The sequence below is a fragment of the Muntiacus reevesi genome, chromosome 4, assembly GCF_963930625.1.
Source record: "Muntiacus reevesi chromosome 4, mMunRee1.1, whole genome shotgun sequence".
Taxonomy (NCBI): domain Eukaryota; kingdom Metazoa; phylum Chordata; class Mammalia; order Artiodactyla; family Cervidae; genus Muntiacus; species Muntiacus reevesi.
Window position 1 is genome coordinate 24,222,836 of NC_089252.1, and position 24,375 is coordinate 24,247,210.

Here is a 24,375-nt window from a genome sequence, read left to right on the forward strand (position 1 = left end):
AAGCATAAAGAACCCTTTTAAAAAGTGATTATTATTTAAAATGTGGGTAGTGCAAAATAAGAAATGATTGTTCTTATTTTTCTAGTATCTTTAAGTATTTTTCTGTTTTTTGTCCTGGGAATTGTTTATCAATACCAGTTACTTTGAACTATAAGAAAGTCCTGGAATAATGAAATTCCCTAGGATGATACAATAGTGAACAAAATCACTGTTATATCATCCTTCAGTTTGAAATTTTGTATTGCCCACAGTTCTACATCTTCTTTCAGGAAGCTATGAAAGAAGTTTGGAGACAACATCTTTATAGTCATATCTTTTATCTTTTTTTTTTCTCCATTGAACACAGTTGAGACTTGGGAATTTTTAGTCCATATTGACAAAGAAAAAAAAACTAACAGTGGAATACACAATTTTTCACAGTTACTAGACAAATCAGAAGATGAATACAGTGACATATGGCAGTTTAGACTCATGCTATCTAGTAGAAATAAATGAGCCACTTAAATTATTCTCAGTATTCTGTAGCTACAATAAAGAATGTAAGAACAGGGAATTCCCTGGTGGTCCAATGGTTAGGACTCTGTGCTTTCACTGTCAGGGGGGCCCAAGTTCAATCCTTGGTCAGGGAACTAGATCTCACAAACCTTTTCACTTTGCCAGGAAGGGGGAAAGAAAGAATGTACAAAGATATGAGTGAAATTAACTTTAATATATTTAATTTTAACCCAAATATTATCATTTCAAATTAATCAATGGAATTTTTTTTGTATATTCAAAATTTTATGTGTATTCTTTTTTTAAATTTTATTTTAATAAATTCTTTTTTAAAAAAATTTATTTTAATAAATTCTTAAGAAAAAAACATTGACGTGAATCAGCATGGGTGTACTTGACATGAATCAGCCATGGGTGTACATGTGTTCCCCACTCTGAACCCCCCTCCCACCTCCCTCCCCATCCCATCCCTCAGGGTCATCTTATGCTTACAGCACACCTAAATTCAAGCCACATTTCAAGTGCCCAAGAGCCACATGTGGCTAGTGGTTACTTACCTTGTTGGACTCTGATGACAGTGGTGAAATTGATCATATATAAAAATCCCAGTCTTTGAGTCTTCAGAGGACAGTATCTAGGACAGTTGTCTTCAAACTCAAGAGTTGATGATTGAGCAATGTATTTCTAAAAACAAAAAGAAAATATAATATTTTCACCCAATTTAACAGGAAGGACTTAGTTTAACAGGAAGGACTTCATGTAGTATTTTGAAATGCTAACCTAGACCATCCCATTTTGTTAAAGGACATGTGACCATATTCTTTGATCTTTTATGATGTTGGGTAACAATTTACTTGATACAGTTTGTTTCAGGCATGTGTATGAAGGTAATTGGAAGGAATCAGATGATGTAGAAATGAAAATTCATTAACTTAATCACTGTGTTTATTGTTTAGAAGTCTAAAGAATGAAAATGCTTTGCAGTGATGGAGCAAAATAAAATGACCTTTTTGTTTTCAGCAAAATTTTGAGCCATCACATTTTTCCAAAATGTTGCACCTTGGCTGTGCAAGAAAAACCAGAAACAGTGATAAACTAGAAGTTGTTAGACATGTGTTTAAATCTGGAATCAGTATTTACATGGTGAATGTGTTCTAGGTTTGTGCATAATAGTTGATGGACTTTCAAAAAACATTGCCTAATTGAGGCATATATCTTTGAAACTGGGAATAGATGGAATACAATTGGAGATTGCTTTATTAAAATTTCTAAAAAGTTTGTTTTGGTTTTATTCTTAATTCTGTGAATAATTTATAAAATGAATTAGAAATATAATAAAATATCAAGGATCAGTTAAATCCAAATAGTAAATGCAATGACTTTCTTGATATACTGAGGGTTAAAAGGCATATAGTTTCAAAACAGAATGATCTGTTCTTTAAAAAAATCTATGGTATATGAGAAATTTAATTATTGGGCATAAGTTATCATGGCTTGCATCTCTTTAGAATACTTTGATTTTTGCTGATTTTTTTTTTAGAAAACACTTGATTAGAAATAATCTCTTCAAGGATAGTTTTCAAAAAAAAAAAAAAGGTAGTTTTCAAGGGTGGTGTTAATAAGATTAGTGTTTCTTAGCTCTTCATATTTAAGATTATTTGATTTGCAAAATGCTCATAAATTTTATATAAAAGTTCTGGTATTAGTTTTTTGTAGCTTTTGTAGTCTGAGATCTTCTGAATTAAACCATATATTCTGATAGTCACTGTCAGGTATTTTTGACTTGAGACTTCTTTTATTGAAATAAATAATTATGCATCTAATTATCATATTTTTTCCCTTACTTGAGTATTTTCATTTGGGAAGATATTATTTTGCTACTGCTGTTTATCAAAAGTTAAACTGCTAGCATTATGTGGAATTTGTAATATTTCTTAGTGCTTTTTTGTTTAGTCTGAATGGTGGTTTTCTGGTACTTTCAGCGTTTGTGAATGACTAGAAAGGGAAAATAGTGATTTATGGGTGATGTTTATGTTTAGGGTAGCCAGTCTTTTTCTCTTACGGGTTTGGGACTACTGATGAGAGTGTTTGGTTTCAATAGAAAAAAGACGAGAGTTGCTGTAGGTCTGTCTCAGTGCCTGCAGCCCTTGTTAGATATGTATTTGAACACTAATAACTTTGGCTCCCCAGGTGGCACATTAGTAAAGAATCCACCTGCCAGTGCAGGAGACACAAGAGATACAGGTTCAGTTCCTGGATCCGGAAGATCCTCTGGAGTAGGAAATGGCAACTCACTTCAGTACTCTTGCCTGGGAAATTCTGTGGACAGGGGAGCCTGGTGGGCTACAGTCCATGGGGTCGCAAAGCGTTGGACACAACTAAGCACGCGCACACAACTCTGTTTGCCAAGTTACTGGCACTGAGAAGGGAACGAAGAATAAATGGGGAGAGAGAGAGAGGGCTGCCTTTTGTATGCGTGGAGGATAGAGCATTACATTTTTTTTTTCCACTTCTTGGCTGCCGCCTTTACCTTTCTTACCAGGGGAAGAGTACATTCTACATAGAGAAACTTAACTGGTAGGATATCATGGTTGCTGTTTCAGTTCCAAGCAAAGAACATGTAGAGAGGGAAAGGAATGTGAGCAAAACACTGATTTCATCCAAAATATGTACAAAAGAATTTTTAAGGGATGAGAAGTGTCACTAAATGTTAGTCTTTTGTTAACATTAAAAAAAAACAAAAAGACTTTTTTCCCCTACATGCTGCTAAAACGTTGCTTGAAAAAGCAGAAAGAGAAGGATACCCTAATCTTCTGCCATGTGAGAAAAATGGAGGAGGACTTCTTAATTAGCCCTTCAAGGAAACATGTGGCTGAAGGAAAAAGTTACCTCATCAACCTGAATGTTACCGATTTGAAGGATAAAACCCACTTCTGCCATATAGTTAGAAAATTTTCCTTTGTTCCTGTATTCTTTGTTGAGTACCCAGTGTTTTCTTGTACCAGTGTTTAGAAAGTATTATTTCAGTTTAAGAACTCCTTCATGTGTATGTGTGCTTTTTTTCTTTTTAATTTTTTTTTGTTGTTGTTAGGTTTTGTTATCTGTAACATACTGTTGCAGAGTCAAAACTATACAAGAAGGTACATTCACAGAGGCCTAGCTTCTGTTCAGGCCCTTCCCCTTTCTCATCTCTTCTTTATCTTACACATGGTGGCATTTGTTAGATTCATCCTGTCTTTTCTCTTTGACAGAGTAAATTAATACATATGTGGCTTTCTTTCTTTTCCCCTTTTTTTCACAAAATTGCATACTTTTCTATTGTTGTCTTTTTTCACTTAATTGATCCTGGGGGCACTTCATAGTAATCATGTGGAGATTTCCCCCTTTCTCATAAAACTCCATAGCACATCCAGTGTGTGTCCCTTAGTTTACTTAACTAGTCCCCTCCTGGTGGACATGTGCATTTTCTAGTCTTTTATTACAGAAAATGTTGCAATGAATAGCTATTTTGGAAGACCTAATTTGTTTATTCAGAACTCCCCAACCCACTGTGAAACAGACCCCTTGTCATATGTCTACAACTTACCTGTTTTTTGTTAAATTTAAGCATTGTTGAAGCAACAAAGAAAATAGAAAAATAAAGTTGATAAGGTCGTTTCCCCTATCATCTGTGGTGATTTCTTATCTAACCAAATTTTTCATTATTTATATTTTATTTTCTCTTCATTGGTACTGATTGAAAATAAAAACTAATTTTCAAGCTAGAGACTCATTTTGACTGATTTAGGGGAAAGATATATTTACTGGTTAGTAAGAAAATTGGTTTCCTGTTGTAACAGACTAGTCTATGTCATTCTCCAATTATGCCACTGTTCGTGTATATGTATATATATATATATAGTACTATTTCTGGGAATGTTTTTCCTCTTCTGTAGCAAGAAAACATGAAAATTTTGTAGTACTAATCCTCCTAAACAATATCTGGGTTATTCTCATAATCCGTTTGTTTTTATATATATGATGCCAGGTTGGATATGTTACTTGGTTAAGATGAGTAGCTTTATTATTTCACCCTTCCCAGTTTAATGTAGTATTGCAGTGTAAAAAGAAAATATACTTACTATGCTTTCAGTGATTATAAGAATAAAACAAAAAGTATATAAGGTTTTATAGTCAGCATAAGTAACTAGGAATAAAGTGTCCTTTTAGTAAAACTGTGATTTAGATAATCTGCTTAAACCTAATGAAATGACCAAGTTTAACAAAATTCAAGTTTTTAACAAGTTAGAATACTTGTAATGTAAAATGCTTAGCATGGAGTGAGAGAGATTTGACATTTTAAGAATCACATGACATCCATGTATACAAAAAGTAAAAATACACATCTTTGTATTTGATTGTGAGGTAAGCATGTTTTGAAATTCCATTTGAAGAGGTTTAGTTGCTATCGTACTCAGGTAATGAAGTAAGGTTTGTCAGCTTGACCACTATTGACATGTCGAGCGAGATTATTCTTTGCTGGTATTGTAGTGGGGTGTGTGTGTGGGGTATTGTTACCCTGTTTTCCTCAGTGTAGGATGTCCTCATTATTCCATCGTTCCTGACCTGTTTCCCTAGATGCCAGTAGCACCCCTCCTTGTCCCTATTTGTGACAACTCACAGTATCTCCAGACATTGCCAGATGTTTCCTGGGGGTCATGATTGCTCTTGGGTGAGGACCACTGTTCAGAAGTAATGCCATTTTTGAGAAAGAGCTACTTATAACAGCATGACTAGTGGAAGGGAAAGCTATAGTTCTAACATCTGGTTGTTCACATAGGTAATATTGAAAGCATTAATAAATAAACTGTGGTATCATTGTGTAGGTTTGGGAATAGGTCAGTTTTATTTTTGCAAGTGCATGTACTGCCATGTATGAATATATTTGTGTGTATAACTTATGTATGTATATCAATATATATATATTAAAGCACATGTGAAAAATGCTTGTTTATTGCTAGAAATGATGTTTCATACCTTTTAGGAATATGAACTTGAAATGTGGTCTGTTGTAAACTGATTCTACTGAACAGTTTTAACTTTTTCTTTATTAATTTTAGCTACTACTCCATGGTTTGAGTCTTACAGAGAGACCTTTCTTCAGTCGATGCCAGCGTCAGATCATGAATTTCTGAACCACTATTTAGCATGTATCCTTTGACTTTTATGTTCTCTTAAAATATTTGGAAGTTACTGATGTTAGAAAGAGTTACATAAATGCAAAATTGTTGAGAGAATGGAAAAATTATTTTTTACTGAAATGCTTTGTGTTTTCTTCTTGTCCTTGTTAAATGGCATCCTAGATTCAAGACTGGTAGAACTAAGTTTTGATTAAAAAATAAGAATACTAAGAGCCTGCTTATTTTTTGTCATCCAACTTGTATATTTCATGCTTAATATGTTTTTAAGCTATTTTAGAAAGAAAAAATGTAAACTGTCAGTGTTAATTGCTTTTGCTGGTTGTCTCAAAATTCCCTGGTGGTTCACACAGTAAAGAATCTGCCTGCATTGCCAGAGACCTGGGTTTGATCCCTGGATCGGGAAAATCCCCTGGAGAAGGGAATGGCTACCCACTCCAGTACTTTTGCCTGGAGAATTCCGTGGAGAGAGGAGCCTGGCAAGCTACAGTCTGTGGGGTCTCAAGAGTCAGACACAACTGAGGGACTAACTCTTTTACTTTCAAAATTAACTGCTTATGCAAAAGCTCGGATTTAGAAACAGCTTTCCATCCTTTAGTAACAAGTTTTATAGCTGTTAACCTCCTTTCAGAGTTATGACTTTCATTTTTTTTTTAACGTGGTTACAGAGAAAAGTTGAGAAGGGACAGAGTATGAAATTGCACCGAGATGGAAGGGAGAGGATCAAGACTCAGCAGAAGTTTTCATTATGTTGGTAGTTGGACAGTTTTCATATTGTCCATTTTTATTTTCATAGATTTCCTTATTGTATAGATAAGTGATCTAAACAGCTGTTAGCAAGATATCTTTAGTACTTAGAACCTTGAATTACATAGAAATGTTGAAGAAATTATTTTATGCTTGAAGGAAAACCTGTAAAAATCAGATTTTGTTTGTTTTAGCTCATAAAATACCTCCTTAAATTTACTTTTAAAGAATAATATTAAAACAAAAATAAAGAATAATATTAATTATTGGACTTCCTAGATGGCGCAATAGTAAAGAATCCGCCTGCCAGTTCAGGAGATGCAAGAGACACAGGTTTGACCTTTGAGTCGGAAAGATTACACTGGAGAAGGAAATGGCATCCCACTCCAATATTCTTGCCTGGGAAATCCCATGGACAGAGGAACCTGGCGGGCTGCAGCCCACTGGGTTGCAAAGAATTGGACATGACTGAGTATGCATGTATGCATGCAGTTTATTTTAATAGGATAATAGTTACTCTTAAGTGATAAGTGATTATTACCTTAATGTGGTTTACAAGGTATGTTGGTGGCATCCTCTGGTGAAGCTGAACCTGTGGAACAGTTTTCAAAATTGTCACAAGAACAGCATCGAATTCAGCACAATAATGACTATTCCTACCCCAAGTGGTTTATACCAAATACACTTAAATATTATGTACTTTTACATGATGTAAGTGCAGGAGATGAACAGAGGTAAGCTTTATTTTTTTTAATTTTAAAATATTTCCTGTCAAATGAGTTGACATTAATTTGGACATGGCTTAAGTTTTTGATACATTTTTCATCTAAGAAAGTAAAAATTTATTAATAAATCAGCTAGATCTTTTATTTGAAGTTATATTCAGCAACTACATCATTTTATTTCATATGCTTATCCAAACTTTTCCTTCAGCATATATGTCTATTAATCTTTGTTCATGAGTGCTTGCCATTTTATATCTATAGATCTTAGCTGTTATTTCTTACTTTGTATATTATTATTGCTCATTATTTTCTCTTGTCCCTTTCCCAGTTTTCCTGTAACTTTTCGTTTCCTGGTTTATAGGCACTTCTTTTTTCACTCTTCACTCTCATCACTTTATATTTTTAAACTTGATGTTTTTCACAGTCTCAAAAAAAAATATCCAAACACTTATTTCTTATGTCCCCCTTAATATTCGTTGTTGGTGATTTGTCATAGTCCTTTTATGTTTGGGATAAGAGAATAGCTTATCTTTAAAGATGAGTTCTTAGAAAAGTAAGATAATATTAAAACAGTTTTATGGCTTTTTCTGGCCAGTGGGGATGGGGGAGAAGATGGGACACCCAATACTTTTTTGTTAAGAGGGAAACTTAAATGTTCAAAAAAGGTTAAATGCGTTAAGACTTTTTGCTGCTTTGCAGTTTATTTTGATTTTTGGTTTAAGATATTGATCAAAATCTTTTGTTTCAAACTGTTATTCTGTTATGTCAGTGCTGTTTAGAAAAATGCAGTTAAATAATTGTTTTTTGTCCTTGTTCTGAGCGCACGCCACCGTTTTAAAATAAAGTTTTCTCGATAAAACCAAAGAATTGTTCTGAGGATTACTAACCTTTATATATATATATATTTTTTTTTTGTAGGGCCAGGATCTTTATTGTTTCTGTATATTTCTTTTTTTTTTTTTTAATTTTATTTTATTAGTTGGAGGCCAATTACTTCACAACATTTCAGTGGGTTTTGTCATACATTGACACGAATCAGCCATTATAATTTTTTTTGACATCATAAATAATCTGTAGCTTCTTGGATAAAGTATATAAATAGGAATAATTTGAACTGGCTTTTATTAGTTTCAATTGTTTGAATATGGATACCTTCATATTAAATGGTTATAACATGGATATTTAAGTGGTAATTAAAGTGTTAGAGCAGTGTTTTTTTTTTTTAATCAGTGGTTCTTATGCTTAACAGTGTCATTGGTAAAGCAAGTAGATGTTTAGTTTATTGTACGTGAGTAAATATACACACACATATACTTTATGTGTTTATACAAATTTATAATTGTTTTACTTAACTGGCCTTAATTTTACAGTGTGTAATAGGATTTAATTATTTGTTAGGTTTGTTATTTGTATAGTATTAGTATCTGCATTGAATGGGATATATCCACATGTTTTTTGATATCAGATACCTGATGAGTTTAGCGAGAAAAACTAATTAGGTTAGCTCTATGTTCCAAAATTTCATTTCCATTAGAATGTACTATTTGATTCTTAGGCTGACTTATTTGAATTGTCTTATCTCTTACCAACTAGCAAGTCTAGTTAACTAAAAGTAAGGAAATCAACTGCTTTTTGTTGCATCTGAGAATAGCTCATGGGTCCAGCTGATAATAAACTAAGCAAAAAAGTTGGATTTCTATATAATAAGTATTTTGACTGCTTTTCTTGTTTTTTTTCCTTCTTCTAAACTGTGTTTTCTTTGAAGACTGCTTGGGGAAGGGTAAAGTGTAGCAGTAAAAGATGATTTTTTTGGGGGGATGCTATAATTGTCTATTTTAGCACTTATATTTTTTGGTAAGTATCTGTTATCTAAGGCAGAATTTCCCAAAGTTATTTCCTAAAGACTAGTCCACATAGTTGAGTTTCTGATATATATGTTTGAACCCACTCTTTGGAAATTCACTGTACACAGTAGCATATGGAAGACTCAGAGGTGGTCTGCTGCAGAGTAACTGGTTGGCTTGATTACTGTAGTTCCCCAAGCTAGTGTGACCACTGAAACTTTCTTTTTTAATAACATGAGTATTTTTAAAAATTTATTCTATGAGATGTACTTTGGTAACTGTACTTTAAGGTGATAACCAAGCTAGCTAAACTTCAGTTAGAATCATGAACTTTGTTTTAAGTTTTAAAATTATGCTACTTCTAATATCTTTTTTGAGAACTATGTTTTTCATGGTTTTTGTATTATTTTAACATCTGTTATTGCCTAAGATCCTCTCTCCATTGGCTACAAACTTTTCCACTTTTTATTTTAGAGCTGAGTCAATTTATGAAGAAATGAAACAGAAATATGGAACTCAGGGTTGCTATCTACTTAAAATTAATTCTCGAACATCTAATCGAGCATCAGATGAACAGATACCAGATCCTTGGAGTCAGTATCTCCAGAAAAATAGTATTCAAAACCAGGTATATGTAAAAAACAACAATGAAGCAAACCACAAAAGTTGTATTTCAGTTTTATGGCTAATGGCATCACTGTAGAATTTGTAGAATTACTAGTAGTTATTTTATGGAATCTGTCTAGTTTTGATACATTAGTATATGAGCTCTTAATGTTTCAAAAGCTGTTTTTAACTGCAGTAATCCCTTCTGTGTATACCTTTCAGGTATAAATATCAGTGTTAATTGTTTTCTTGAAAGATGAAAAGTGGAGACTTCCCTGACAGCCCAGTGGTTAAGACTCTGTACCTTCACTGAGGGGCGAATTAAGATCCCACAAGGCTCATGGTGTGGCAAAAAAAAAAAAAGATGAAAAGTGAATTATACATTTAAGAATTGAATTAGATTGACTAAACATGTATATAATAGAATTTTTGGCTTGCACATTAAATTCATTATGAATGCTTACAGTCAATTCTTTATTATCCACATGCTCTGGGGGTTGCCTTCCTTCATTTTCAACATGCTGTTCTTATGGCCACCTTTTGGAGCTCATACTTTTTAGGTGGGTGGGCTTTTTTCCCTAACTTTCCTTTGATTTCCTTTTCTTTTGAATTTCTAGGAAGTTTTGTTTCTTCCTAATCAACTCTTCTAATGTTGATTTCTAGACTAATGTTAATTACTATCTGTTGGCTGGTGTGTGGTGGGTGTAAAGTTTCACGTTCTGTCCAACTTTTAAGATAGAATTTTATGCCACATGGTACTAGTCAAATGCCAAGTTATATGCTTAATTCAGATAATCAAGAGTTGACTGTTTTTTGTTTAGAAGGAAGATTTCCAAAGTAAATGGAAAATATATTTTGTACAATTAAGCTACATTATATACTTTATGTGATACTATTTTAAGAAGTATGAATTAGAAAGTATGTACATTTTGATGTTCTAATAGAAATATTGTTTAATAATCTGTTTATTTGCCCTTTTTGTCTTACATATGAAATTTTAAATCACTTTAGATTTAAAATTTTACTCACTTTAATATTGAGATGATTGTTGACCTTCTTTAAGATAATGCTGGGGGAAAATGTCTGAGAGAAAAAGAACCAGTTGGAGGTAGAAGAGCTTTTAAATGGTGTTTCAGGGCCATACGCAGAATAGGAATAGTATTGAAATACTCAGTTTAGAATCTAACCGTCTAAGGTTGGGAAAGGGCACATAATAGGTCAGATTGTGCAGTTGGAGAACTTTTAACAGAAGACAGAGCTATAGATATTCTACAGCTTAGAATCCTAGAAGTCCACGATTTGAGGATAGTTTAAAGGTTGTCAGATCCAGGCGTCATTCTGATGCTTTAATTTCCTTTAAATCTGTGCGTGACCTCATCTATTGAAAGTACTCACTGTCTTTTTAGGTGACCTGCTCCATGTTTAAGCAGCTTGAGGATCAACCAAAATTTTTCTTCTTTTGCTTGTACTCAATCCTATTGGGACCATGTCAGTTTTTCATTAAGATGACTTTCAGAATATAGAACATAACTCTCATGTCTTTTAAAATATTTTTCTAGGGTAAATAGACCATTTTTTCAGCTCTTAACTGTTTTTAAGCAATTTCTTGTCCTGATCACCTTCCCCTTATTAAGTTCTAGGTTATATATTTTTCTCAAAGTCTGGCACTCAGAATAATACCTCATGATATTAGTGGGCTCATGGAGTAGTATGGACATTGTTTTTTTTTGGTGGCTGAAACCATTACCCTTTGTACAAGTAAACATTGCATTGGATATTTTTCCAAAACTTTTATTTTCAGAATTCATTCCAGCCTATTAATATTATGTCCATGAGCCCGCGGATTCCATGCCATCCTTTTTTACCCCTGCTGACTCCAGTAGTCCATCTGTCTTGCCATTCTTCCTTACATAGTTGCACATACAGGGATTCATATCGGCCTGTGCATATCACATATAAACATAAACTGAGATAGAAGTAACTTGAATTCTGAAGAATTAGGGTAGTTTGGATGTGAAACAATATAAGGATATAATAAGTATGGATTTAAGTGATAGAATATGATACATGGATGAAGTTAAGAATTTGGAGGATTAGAAATTTTTTGCTGTAGGAAAAAAAATGAGGTTTATTATAGTAGATAAATTTGGTGATATCTTAAACATGATTAAGTATAATTGTTAACACTTTTTGTATTTTATTTTGATAGGAATCATATGAAGATGGCCCTTGTACTATAACTTCAAATAAGAATTCTGATAGTAACTTGCTTTCATTGGATGGATTAGATAACGAAGTCAAAGGTCTTGATATACTTTCTCTTAAGTTTGTCTTTTGATTGAAAATAGCACTCTTGTTAAAGCATGCTAATCTTTATATGTAAAAGATGGGGGAAATTTTCATAGTGAAAAGAGATAATGGACAGATCAGCTTTTCCTCTGAAGATTTTATTGAGTTATTTGAGTTTGATGTTTTTTGATGTTTAAAAATTTGTTTTATAAGAGTAATAAGTCAAACTTAAGAAAAAATTTTTTGGTAGAAAGCAAGGGATGGTATGATATGTAGTATTAATTATTCCCCCATTCACGTAATTTTGAGAGTTTTATTTTTGTATTTTAAATTACAGTTTAGGTAGTGATAGCTTTAAAATTTTTTGTTATTTTTTTCATTGGTTAGTTGTGCTATTTAAAAATAATTTTTGTATTTTAACACTATTTTTCTTCATTTATTTACATGAATTAAAAATTTTCTATTACACATAATATGTATTAACCCAAGTCCTGATTTTAGGGGGAAACTTGAAGAATGCTGTTGTCTTAGACTTCTAAGACATACAGTAAGAGAAAGGGTTCCAATACTGTTTCTTTTCTTTAGCAGTATGGTAGTAATGCCTCAATTTTCTGTTGCTTTCTGAGAGTAAAAGAAAGATCTGTTTCTCAGTAGATGGCTTACCAAATAACTTTAGAGCTCACCCGCTTCAACTGGACCCCTCCAGTGACTCTTCAAACAGCATTGATGGCCCAGATCATGTAAAATCCGCTTCATCATTACACGAAACAAAGAAAGCAAATGCTGGAATTATTCATGGTGCATGTTTAACCCTTACTGATCATGATAGAATTCGACAGTTTATACAAGAGTTCACATTTCGGGGCCTTTTGCCACATATAGAGAAAACAATTCGGCAATTAAATGATCAGGTAAGACTTAATTATTTGCATTAGTATTTTTTAAAATTTCAGGAAATAATAAACTTGAAAATATAGTAGTATAAGTTAAAGAGTTTATTTTTTATTTTAAAAATAGACCAATATTAGAATTTATTAACTTATTATCAGTGATGAAATTCTAGTAAATCCTAGAAGAGGCTTATTTATTTTCACTAGGGATTTTAGATGATTTTCTTTAAATCATTGTTATTAAAGTGCACATTTGCTTATTACTCTTAAAACTTTTTAGTTATTTAGAATCTTTTGTTTTCTATGTAAGTAAAGAATACTAAACTCATGTTTATCAACATATTTCATTTGTTTTCTTAGCTAATATCAAGAAAAGGTTTGAGTCGATCTCTATTTTCTGCAACTAAAAAATGGTTTAGTGGCAGTAAAGTTCCAGAAAAGAGCATTAATGAGCTAAAAAATACATCTGGATTGCTGTGAGTAAAATATTACTGTTTTTAGTTTTCCTGTATTTAACTCTGGTTAGTGTTTAACTAATGATGTTCTGCAAAAAATGACTATAGTTTATTAGTTTCATTTTGGTCAGAACTCCAGTAGATAAGAACAGTGACCATAAATAAGTTATATTAAATTAAAAAAAAAACTATTAAGTAATTCCATATCTAAAAATAAACAAGATCACAGGGAGGTCACATTATTTTGGGTCTGTTTTCCTTAAAAAGATAAGGGTTGGATTAGGTATTCACTGATAACTCTTCTTTATTAAAGTACTGAGGTCTAGTAATTCTAAGACATAGCATGTATTTAGAAATTTTGTCTAAAATCTGGTTTTAAGGGGAAATAAAATTCATTTTAGATTTTTTTTTGACTGTACATAAAGGTGAGTCACCTGGAATTGATCATTTGCTTCCTAATTTGACCATGGGGAAAGTGCTTGCCTTCTGAGAAGTTCTCAATATAGGGATATAAATTATATAGATACAGGTGTAACAGTCTGTTTCCAAATATCTTTGAGAAATTCTGCCTGAATTTTTATAAGACAGGATCAGATTTTCCCATGTTTTGGACAGTTGGGCATCTTTTTAGACATTTTGTAATATTTAATGGCTTAGAGGTCATAGATTCTGAATTCCTTTCTTATGTTGTATCTATAGGTATCCACCAGAAGCGCCAGAACTTCAGATCAGGAAAATGGCTGACTTGTGCTTTTTGGTGCAGCACTATGATTTGGCGTACAGTTGTTATCATACTGCAAAGAAAGATTTTCTTAATGATCAAGCAATGCTTTATGCAGCTGGTGCTTTGGTTGGTATTCTGTAGTACTATAATCTCTTGTTTCTGCTACCATGAATGACTTAGAAATTTTTTTTATGAAACGGCAAGCAGAATTTTCCCTAGGGATAAAGTTGTACTCAAAGAGCACATAATGCTTTATAGCTTTTGAATTAATTGATGATAACTTGATGGATTTCTCTTAAATTAGTATCTTCAAGCATGGTCATACATGAGGGTTTCTTAGATTTGATTAGTACTTTCTATTTAATTTGACCTACAGTTTATACTGTATTTCCAGGATAAGAACTTCTCGTTTTTAGAGGATTCTTTTTTTTCCTCTTGAAAAATGTTTTAAAATTGTTTGAAATTTTTTTTCTGATCTAAGACTGTTTATTGGTTAACAACATGTACTTTGGTGTGCGACAAACTTTCATCTTAGGCAAGTTACTGAACATCTCTAAGCCTTAGTTTTCTCATCTGTAGAATGTGAATCCTAAATATGGTTAGATAAGGTACAAGGTTTGTAAAGTGCCTGGCACACTACCTTATATTTAGGCTTGTCAGTAGGCATTGGCAATGTTAGTTTTGTAATTGATATAAAACCTAGGTATTTCAGAAAGAATTTTCTGTGTTGCCTTATAAACTTCTAATGTAATTGAAAAGTTGTCACAAATATGTTTGTAATGTACTTTCTGTGCTTAGAAAAGCGTAAACTAGCATTGTTACTTTCTACATGGTCTGTTTATTTAAACAACAGGACACGTGACTTAAAGGGAAACTAGGATTCATTTCTTTTAGGGTAATTTATCCCACATAAGGACAGATTGCCCTGCATGTAACAGCTACATACAGAAAAGTTATAAAATTGTTCTTGGTTTTAAATGATAAATGAAAAACATTAAAATTTTCCAATTGGATATGGTATGCAAGGATTTTTATGTCCTTTATGTATTAGAACAAAGTGAGTTGCTGGAATATAAAAATAAGAGCTGAAAAAGTATGCCACTAATGGAGAAAAGAGAAAGGGATATTTTCAGAGAATAAGTATTTTTCCCCATCTCATCCCCATTTGATGTTGAACAAAGCATACCATTGGCCATTTGGTTTTAAAAAAAATGCTGTGTGCTTGTGCACATACACCAGTCTTTATGTTCAGTTAAAGAATGGGGACGGGGAAAAGGAAACAACAGAGAAACTGTACTGTTAGTAGTCAGGATGTGGTGGAACCAAATTGCAGGTTCCTAACTGAGAATGTCTTCTTGGTCTGGAGGAACAGAATTCTGGAGTTAAGTAGCAGGTTCCCTTTTTAGTAGAAACCTCTTGTCTGCCACTGGAACACATCAGTTGTATCTTCAGCCTCCTTTTCCAACTGTGCAGGTATGTCTGTTTCATTGATTGGCATCCAGACAAATGGGAATCTGGTCTGCCTCATTGACAAAGCCTGTTGTTCACAGTAGGCTTCCATTAGTTTACTAAGTAGTGTGTGCCTCTTGATCTTAAACTGCGCCACAGAACCCTCTGTCCTGCCCCCTTCAAATTAATAGGATTATCACTCTCAGTCTTGACTCCTCCCTTGGGCTTTTCATTGGCCATGGCATGTGCAGGAGTCTCCTCAGCTGTTGCTTCAAAAAAGAGGTACCAGGTCCACACCAAAGAGGCATACGAGCGAGTGGCAGAAGGAGGTGGCGGCGGTGGCAGAGGCAGAGGGCACACGTCGTGTGCTCGCTTCCCCGCACTGCGTGCCTCTATAGTCTTCTTAAAAAACATGTAAGCTATAAACAGTGTGAAGAATAAAAATACATGAGAACTCTACTTCATTGATAATTATCATGTAGATAACCTGTTTAATAACTGCCATCTATTTTGCATTTATTTTAATACTGTATATATAAAAATAAGATAGTCATTTTAAAAAGTAAAGCTAAAATAGCAAAAAGTCATCTAACTTTTAAAAAATCTTCAGGAACTGAAAATGTTGATGAATGAAAGTATTTGAAAAAAAGAAGTATTTGAAAAAAGTATTTGAATTGTCCTTGGCTAGACAACCTCTGGTGTATGGTTAACTAACATAAGCTAATAGAAAATCACAAACACTTAAATTTCATCAATACTTTATAATGTAAGTTCATAATTACAAAATTATGCATAATGTATCTGAAAATTGAAAGTTTGGGAAAATCTTATGGCAGAAAATTTGTATGATATTATGGTATTTAAGCTTTTTCATTTCTGTCTACGATCTGATTAATACTTCATTTAAACCATTTAGATGGAGGCAAATTAGTGGCATATTGGTAGAGGCATATGAAGGAAAAATAACTGAACGCTGGAAAGTAAAGGCATAGCTGCTACAACATATGCACACCTAAAAATCGTTGTAATCTATAACTACCCTAAAAATAATAAGCCTTAGAGAAAAATTGATCTGGTAGAGTCCTCCTAAAAGCTATGTATCTTTGTAACCAGAGCATAAGGTGTTGTGTGAGACAGCTTAGCATAGTGGAGGTTATCCCAAGAAATAAAAAAGTACACAAAACCAGTTTGTGAACCCTGGGGTGGGGAAAAGAACTCCTAACCAGTGGAATTGTCGTTAAGGTAAGCATGGAAAGACGTGCAGCCTGCCTTGAGCAAGAGCTGTGTAAGGCTGGGAGTATACATCTCCAGAGAGACGCCCCCTGCCCCCAGGCACACACACTTACAAAGAGTAGACATTCAGTTTTTATTTCTTAAAGCACAGATTACAAGAGCTCCTGCTTGGGCAAGAGCTAAGTTCAGAGCTTTTTCCTTTCCTGCTGAAAGTTATGATTCTTATTTGCTATTTTTGATCCCCTTGCCTAAGAAAAACTATTTTTGAATGAATAAAAATTCTGTTTGTACTGATACCACTTTCCTATTTAGCATTCACATAGTAGATAATTGATCACAGACTATACTGCCTGTCTTTTTTGATGAAAATTAAGATACTTAATTATTTTAACTATAAAGTTAAAAGTTACATCACAGCAAAACCAATAAAAAAATTTTGGAGAAATACTGTTTATTTTGTAGTTTAATTTGTCATAACTAGCTGAAGGTTAAGCAGGTCACTCCAGTTCTTGACGAAAGTCTTTGTAAAATGTGTTGACCTGTTATTGTATACTGTAAGAAATGATTTAATGGTTGATTATTGACTATCATGCAGTTACTTGGGGTGATCATTCTGAATGTTTCATTGTATCCATAGAAATTGTTAACTTGTATGTATATTGATTTGTAATTTCTTATAGAGTTAAATTTGAAAGTGACAGAATTTGAAGCTTATTTTTCTTACAGGATTTTTTTCCTTTGTACACTTTTACTGATAGGTGTATGTATGTATGTATGTGTGTGTATATATATATGTAGTATATATAGTAGTATAGTGCCTATGTAGCAAATATAATATATTTTTATATAGTATTATACAATATATGTGGGGCTTCCCTGGTGGCTCAGATGGTTAAGAATCTGCCTGCAATGCAGGAGACCTGGGTTCGAGATTGGGAAGATCCCCTAGAGAAGGGAATGACTACCCACTCCAGTATTCTTGCCTCAAGAATTCCATGGACAGAGAAGTCTGGTGGGCTACAGTCCATGGGATCTCCAAAAAGTCAGGCATGACTGAGCGACTCACATTTCCACTTTCGTGCTCTATATGTAATGTGTTTTAGTTTTTTTTGTGTAATGTAGAACCCTCTGTATATTCATTATATGTATTAGTTAAAATATAAGCTGGTTAAGAAAACATGATGTTTCAGAGCTGTAGAAAATTTTGTCACTTGGAGATCACATATTTTCATTCAGTTGCTTCAATAAATTTTTGCACTGGATGCTGAGGATACAGATACTCTGAAACAGGTAGGGTTTGTACTGTCATGGAACTTAAATAGGCTGTCAGGTTAAAGGCTTTAATCATATCCCAGTTTTTTATCCCATAATTTATTTTTGTTTTTTTCCTCTATTTTAAAAACTATTGCAGAAAAGTGTTTATTCATCCTATAAGTAGGTTGGCATTAGCAAATTTCCCCCAATTTATGGAAGTTTCATTTATTTCTAGTTAGATTTTTATTAAAAGTTGGTATATATGAGACTACAAGTATGAATGTAATACAGTACTTTGCTAAGAGTCCCCTTCATCTTTATCTTCATTTCTTTCTCTTTTTTGGCTGCACAGTGAGGCATGCAGGATCCCAGTTCCCCACTAGGGATGGAACCCGTGCCTCCTGCATTGGGAGCATGGTGTCTTAACCACTGGACTGCCAAGGAAGCCCCTCATCTTCATTTTTAAATCCTTTAGCACCATTGTATATTATTTGAGTTATTGACAGTGGAATGGGTCTTTGAAGTAAGAAGTCCTAAGAAGTTGAAAGATCGGTTTCAGAAATGGTTTTTGTGTCTTCTGATGTAGAATATGAACCATAGAGTTTGTAAGAGGTGAAAGGTATATAGTACAAGTTGTTGTGAGCTGTTTTCAGATATTGAAGCCCATAAATTGGAAACAGATGTACTTTGTTTCTCTGTCTATGGTTCTATCATTGGTTTGTTCTCTACTCTCTAAGGAATAGGCAGTAATGAGGAGGTGGCAGCAGAAATCTTACTTGATAGTTACAGACCATGACCAAAAGTGTTTACTAGGTCTTCTTGAAAAAAACTCATTTAAATAATGAATGACAGACTTTGGAATGTGATTGGAGAACTTTAAAACTGAAAGCATATAAACGTAATTATTTCCAAGTCTGCATTAGGCTATCAAATTTATATATGTGGCTACATAAAAAAACTCAGTGAACTGCATTCCTGTCTTTAGACTCTGAATGCTAAACTGACTACAAGAATTTTCTTGTTTTGAAATACTGTAGTGTCTTTTCCTTTAGGAAATGGCAGCTGTGTCGGCTTTTCTTCAGCCAGGAGCACCCAGGCCATACCCTGCACATTATATGGATACAGCAATTCAGACATACAGGGACATCTGCAAGTAAGTGACTAGAATATTTATGTTCTGTCCCTTTAGAGATAAACTTGACATTTATATTGCTATTAGATATAAGTGGTGCTTTGCTTTTTTATGTCTTAATGTAAAGCTCCCATATCAAGTTATATAGATGAGGAGATCATTTAAAACTAGTGTTTTACTACATTTCCCTTTCCTGGAAGGATTTGTAGTTAGGAATTAGTTATGTGTAATGTTGAACTTACTTGTTTCATTGAGGGTGATTTGTATTTTGAGAACATTTTTAACTTTAATTACTGTTAAGCCAGGAGTTAGCTAGTTTGAACTTTCCTTGTTAAATAGGCAGATACAGAGAGGTAGATAATGGTCTCAGAAAGAAAAAGAGAAACATTTTGTACATGTAGTGAGTTCTGTTGAAACTCCTTGGAAGTCAGAACTCATCACCTGTAAAGGAGACTGTTAAAGTTGGTCCAGAGAAAGTTTCATGGTACGTTTGAAGAATAGACCTTGAAAGAAAGGTGGTTGGGATGTGAGAACCATAAAGATAATTCAGGAATTTTGGTTGGCAACAACAGTATTTTGGATGTAACATTACTGGAGAAAAAAGAAGAGAGCCCAGGCTAGATTAGAGGGTTTTGTGTATATGGAAAGGTGTTTTGAGAGAAATCAGTGTGGCAGAGCATTAACTCTCACTTATTACAATTTTTAATCTGTAGTTAAGCTTTATGTTTAATAAATGGGGAGTTACTGAATATTTGAGTAGAGCTTTGACATGGTTGTTTTTCAGAAAGATTAATACTAGCCTTTTCTGTGTAGAATGGAAAAATTAAAAGATGAGGGCACAAAGGCAGTTTTGTCTGCGATAGTGTTGAAGTAGTAGTAGTAGTGGTCATAATAATGTGTTTGGAATACAGCACTAGTAATAAAGATCAACACTTATACAGCACTCAGTGTTTACCACTGTGCCAAAGTAATTTATTTGCTCATTTATTCTTTACAACAAACATATGAAACGGTGGATGCTATTATTACTGCATTCTACAGGCAAGGAAATTGCAACAAAAGAGTTTAACTTGCTGGAATGGGTGAATTTAACTCAGATGACCATTATATCTACTACTGTGGGCAAGAATCTCTTTGAAGAAATGGAGTAAACTTCATAGTCAACAAAAGAGTCTGAAATGCAGTATTTGGATGCAATATCAAAAACAACAGAGTGATCTCTGTTCGTTTCCAAGGCAAACCATTCAATATCACGGTAATCTAAGTCTATGCCCCAACCAGTAATGGTGAAGAATCTGAAGTTGAATGGTTCTATGAAAACCTACAAGACCTTTGAACTAACACCCAAAAAAGATGTCCTTTTCATTGTAGGGGACTGGAATGCAAAAGTAGGAGGTCAAGAAACACCTGGAGTAACAGGCAAATTTGGCCTTAGAGTACGGAATGAAGTAGGTCAAAGGCCAACAGAGTTTTGCCAAGAGAACACACTGGTCAGAGCAAACACCCTCTTCCAACAACACAAGAGAAGACTACACATGGACATCACCAGATGGTCAACACCGAAATCAGATTGATTATATTCTTTGCAGCCAAAGGTGGAGAATCTCTGTACAGGCAGCAAAAATAAGACTGGGAGCTGACTGTGGCTCAGATCATGAACTCCTTATTGCCAAATTCGGACTTAAATTGAAGAAAGTAGGGAAAACCACTGACCATTCAGGTATGACCTAAATCAAATCCCTTACAATTATACAGTGCAAGTGACAAATAGACTTAAAGGATTAGATCTGATAGAGTGCCTGAGGGACATGGAAGTTCATGACATTGTATAGGAGACAGGGATCACGACCATCTCCAAGAAAAAGAAATGCAAAAAAGCAAAATGGCTGTCTGAGGAGGCCTTACAAATAGCTGTGAAAAGAAGAGAAGTGAAAAACAAATGAGAAAAGGAAAGATATACCCATATGAATGCAGAGTTCCAAAGAATAGCAAGGAGAGATAAGAAACCCTACTTCAGTGATCAGTGCAAAGAAATAGAGGACAAGAACAGAATGGTAAAGACTAGAGATCTCAAGAAAATTAGAGATACCAAGGGAACATTTCATCCAAAGATGGGCTCAATAAAGGACAGAAATGGTATTGACCTAATAGAAGCAAAGCTAAGCTATTAAGAAGAGGTGGCAAGAATACACAGAAGAACTGTATAAAAAAGATCTTCATAACCCAGATAATCATGATGGTGTGATCACTTACCTAGAGCCAGACATCCTGGAATGCGAAGTCAGGTGGGCCTTAGGAAGCATCACTTTGAACAAAGCTAGTGGAGGAAATGAAATTCCAGTTAAACTGTTTCAAATCCTAAAAGATGATGCTGTGAAAGTGCTATACTCAATACGCCAGCAAATTTGGAAAACTCAGCAGTGGCCACAGGACTGGAAAAGGTTAGTTTTCATGGCAATGTCAAAGAATGCTCAAAATACTGCACGGTTGCACTCATCTCACACACTAGTGAAGTATTGCTCAAAATTCTCCAAGCCAGGCTTCAACAGTATGTGAACCATGAACTTCCAGTTGTTCAAGCTGGTTTTAGAAAAGGCAGAGGAACCAGAGATCAAATTGCCAACATCCTTTGGATTATTGAAAAAGCAAGAGAGTTCCAGAAAAACATCTATTTCTGCTTTATTGACTATGCCAAAGTCTTTGACTGTGTGGATCACCACAAACTGTGGAAAATTCTGAAAGAGATGGGAATACTAGTCCACCTGACCTGCCTATTGAGAAATCTGTATGCAAGTCAGGAAGAAGCAGTTAGAACTGGACATGGAAGGACAGACTGGTTCCAAATTGGGAAAGGAGTACATCAAGGCTGTATACTGTCACCCTGCTTATTTAACTTATATGCAAATTACATCATGAGAAACGCTGGGCTGGAGGAAGTACAAGCTGGAATCAAGATTGCTGGGGGAAATATCAATAACCTCAGATATGCAGATGACACCACCCTTATGGCAGAAAGTGAAGGGGAACTAAAAAGCCTCTTGATGAAAGTGAAAGAGGAGAGTGAGAAAGTTGGCGTAAAGCTCAACATTCAGAAAACAAAGATCATGGCATCTGGTCCCATCACTTCATGCCAAATAGATGGGAAAAGAGTAGAAACAGTGAGAGACTTTGTTTTTGGGGGCTCCAAAATCACTGCAGATGGTGATTGCAGCCGTGAAGTTAAAAGATGCCTACTCCTTGGAAGGAAAGTTATGACCAACTTAGATAGCATATTAAAAAGCAGAGACATTACTTTGCTAACAAAGGTCCGTCGAGTCAAGGCTATGGTTTTTCCAGTGGTCATATATGGATGTGAGTGTTGGACTATAAAGAAAGTTGAGTGCCGAAGAATTGATGCTTTTGAACTGTGGTGTTGGAGAAGACTCTTGAGAGTCCCTTGGACAGCAAGGAGACCCAACCAGTCCATCCTAAAGGAGATCAGTCCTGAATATTCATTGGAAGGACTGGTGCTGACACTGAAACTCCCATACTTGGGCCACACAGTGCGAAGAACTGATTCATTGGAAAAGATCCTGATGCTGGGAAAGATTGAGGGCGGGAGGAGAAGGGGACGACAGAGGATGAGATGGTTGGATGGCATTACTGACTCAATGGACATAAGTTTGGATAAGCTCTGGGATTTGGTGATGGACAGGGAGGCCTGGCATGCTGCGGTCCATGGGGTCACAAAGAGTCGGAGACGACTGAGTGACTGAACTGAACTGAAGGGCATGAGGTTAATAAATGGTTGAGCCAGTATCAAATCCTGCCCTTTTTATTATTGTTTGAGACTATATTGGAAGTTTCTGGCAGAAGAAACAGCCTTCTGTCAAAGAGGAACCTTCGAAGAAGTCTGAAAAAAAGTTTCAAAAGATAGAAGAACTATGAGAGGGAGGCAGTAAGGAAGCCAGAAGTCCTTTAAAGTCCTTTCTCTGCAAAGGGCTAAAGTTCTCATAAAGTCCTTTCTCTGAGAAGATTTTCCTTGTCTTTATGAAGCCCAGAGCTTTTGGAGAGAGAGTCACATTCAAGACAAAAGTGAAAATAGCCATTGACCCCGATGGCTATATGGCAGCCTGGTTTTTTCCTCCTGTTCACAACAGACTGTATGCTTTTTCTAAATACACTCTTAACTGTCATGCATTTACTGTATAATCTTCCTTCTAAGTTACCATGTTTGGTAAGGTTTATCATAAACGTAATAGATATTTGGGCATATACTACATTAGTTACACATAGCAATTTTAAGAATCTCCCCAATCTGAGAAATATTAAAATATAAATAAGTTTTCTTAAAATACAGGAAATAGAGTATACTTTAGCCGTGCCCTTAGAATGCCACGCCCCACTTTTTAATTGATGCAGTCCTATTTATCTGGATAAATTTCTTATGAAGCTTTCCCTTCCCTCCTTTATCTCTCATATCGTAATAAAGATCAGTTGTACTCTTCATTATCTGTTTTATGTCAGTTTCTGCTTTTAGATAGGGATTGTGTTTTAGAAATGGCTTGAATTTGTAGCACTTCCACTGCTTGACACAATGAGTTTAAAATGTTGCTTAAAGAATCAGTAAAGTCCTAGACTTGTTGTAGCCTTGTCACTTCATAACTGGTCATATGGGAGAACATGTGAAGACAAAAAAACAATTACGTTAAGATTTATAAAGTTTACTAAAGATTCTTTAAGAACTGAGCTTATTTGAGCATGTTGTAGTATATGTAAATTGTTGTTTAGTTGCTAAGTCATGTCCAACTCTTTGTGACCCCGTGGACTGTAGCCCACCAGGCACCTCTGTCCATGGGATTTCCCAGGAAAGAATACTTAATTGGGTTGCTATTTCCTTCTCTAGGGATCTTCCCAGCTCATGGATCAAACCCATGTCTCTTATGTCTTCTGTATTGGCAGGTGGATTCTTTACCACTGAGCCACCTGGGAAGCCCAAAACACTCTCAGATAGTCATAAATACCAACCCTCTAAGAAAAATCATGGTTTGTAGAAAATTTATGGCAGATGACTACAGTAATTTTGGAAACAATGAATTGTATTTTAAAAGTATAACTGTTCAGAATGGCCTTCAAGTTAGTGATCCTTGGTTGTAATTTTAAGGCCAAGTGGTATTTTCATATAAGGATTAGAAAGTAAAATAAGAACTTTGCTGCTTCAGTTGACCCTTGAACAAAATGGGTTTGAACTCTGCGGGTCCAACTTATATGTGAATTTTTTCACAAAATATGTACTACAGTACTACACAATCCTAGGTTGGTTGAATCCGTTGATATGTAACTGTGGTTACTGAGGGCCAGCCGCGTAATTTTGAC

At 34.5% G+C, this 24,375-nt stretch overlaps 1 protein-coding gene and 1 pseudogene across 3 annotated transcripts in view; one reads left to right on the top strand and one right to left on the bottom strand.

Annotated features, from left to right (window-relative positions):
• TRAPPC8 (trafficking protein particle complex subunit 8) overlaps positions 1-24,375 on the top strand; it is an 85,916-nt gene that overhangs the window by 11,267 nt on the left and 50,274 nt on the right. Inside the window, exons 3-10 of one of the 3 annotated variants that reach the window (XM_065932397.1) lie at positions 5,595-5,684; positions 6,979-7,153; positions 9,463-9,616; positions 11,804-11,897; positions 12,538-12,794; positions 13,134-13,249; positions 13,928-14,078; positions 18,941-19,041. In XM_065932397.1, coding sequence (XP_065788469.1) covers positions 5,595-5,684; positions 6,979-7,153; positions 9,463-9,616; positions 11,804-11,897; positions 12,538-12,794; positions 13,134-13,249; positions 13,928-14,078; positions 18,941-19,041 — 1,138 coding nt within the window. Of the gene's footprint in view, positions 1-5,594; positions 5,685-6,297; positions 6,423-6,978; positions 7,154-9,462; positions 9,617-11,803; positions 11,898-12,537; positions 12,795-13,133; positions 13,250-13,927; positions 14,079-18,940; positions 19,042-24,375 lie in introns of those variants that run through there. The other 2 variants (XM_065932398.1, XM_065932399.1) reach the window with 2 other exon arrangements.
• Positions 15,243-15,641, bottom strand: LOC136167629 (small ubiquitin-related modifier 2 pseudogene; annotated as a pseudogene).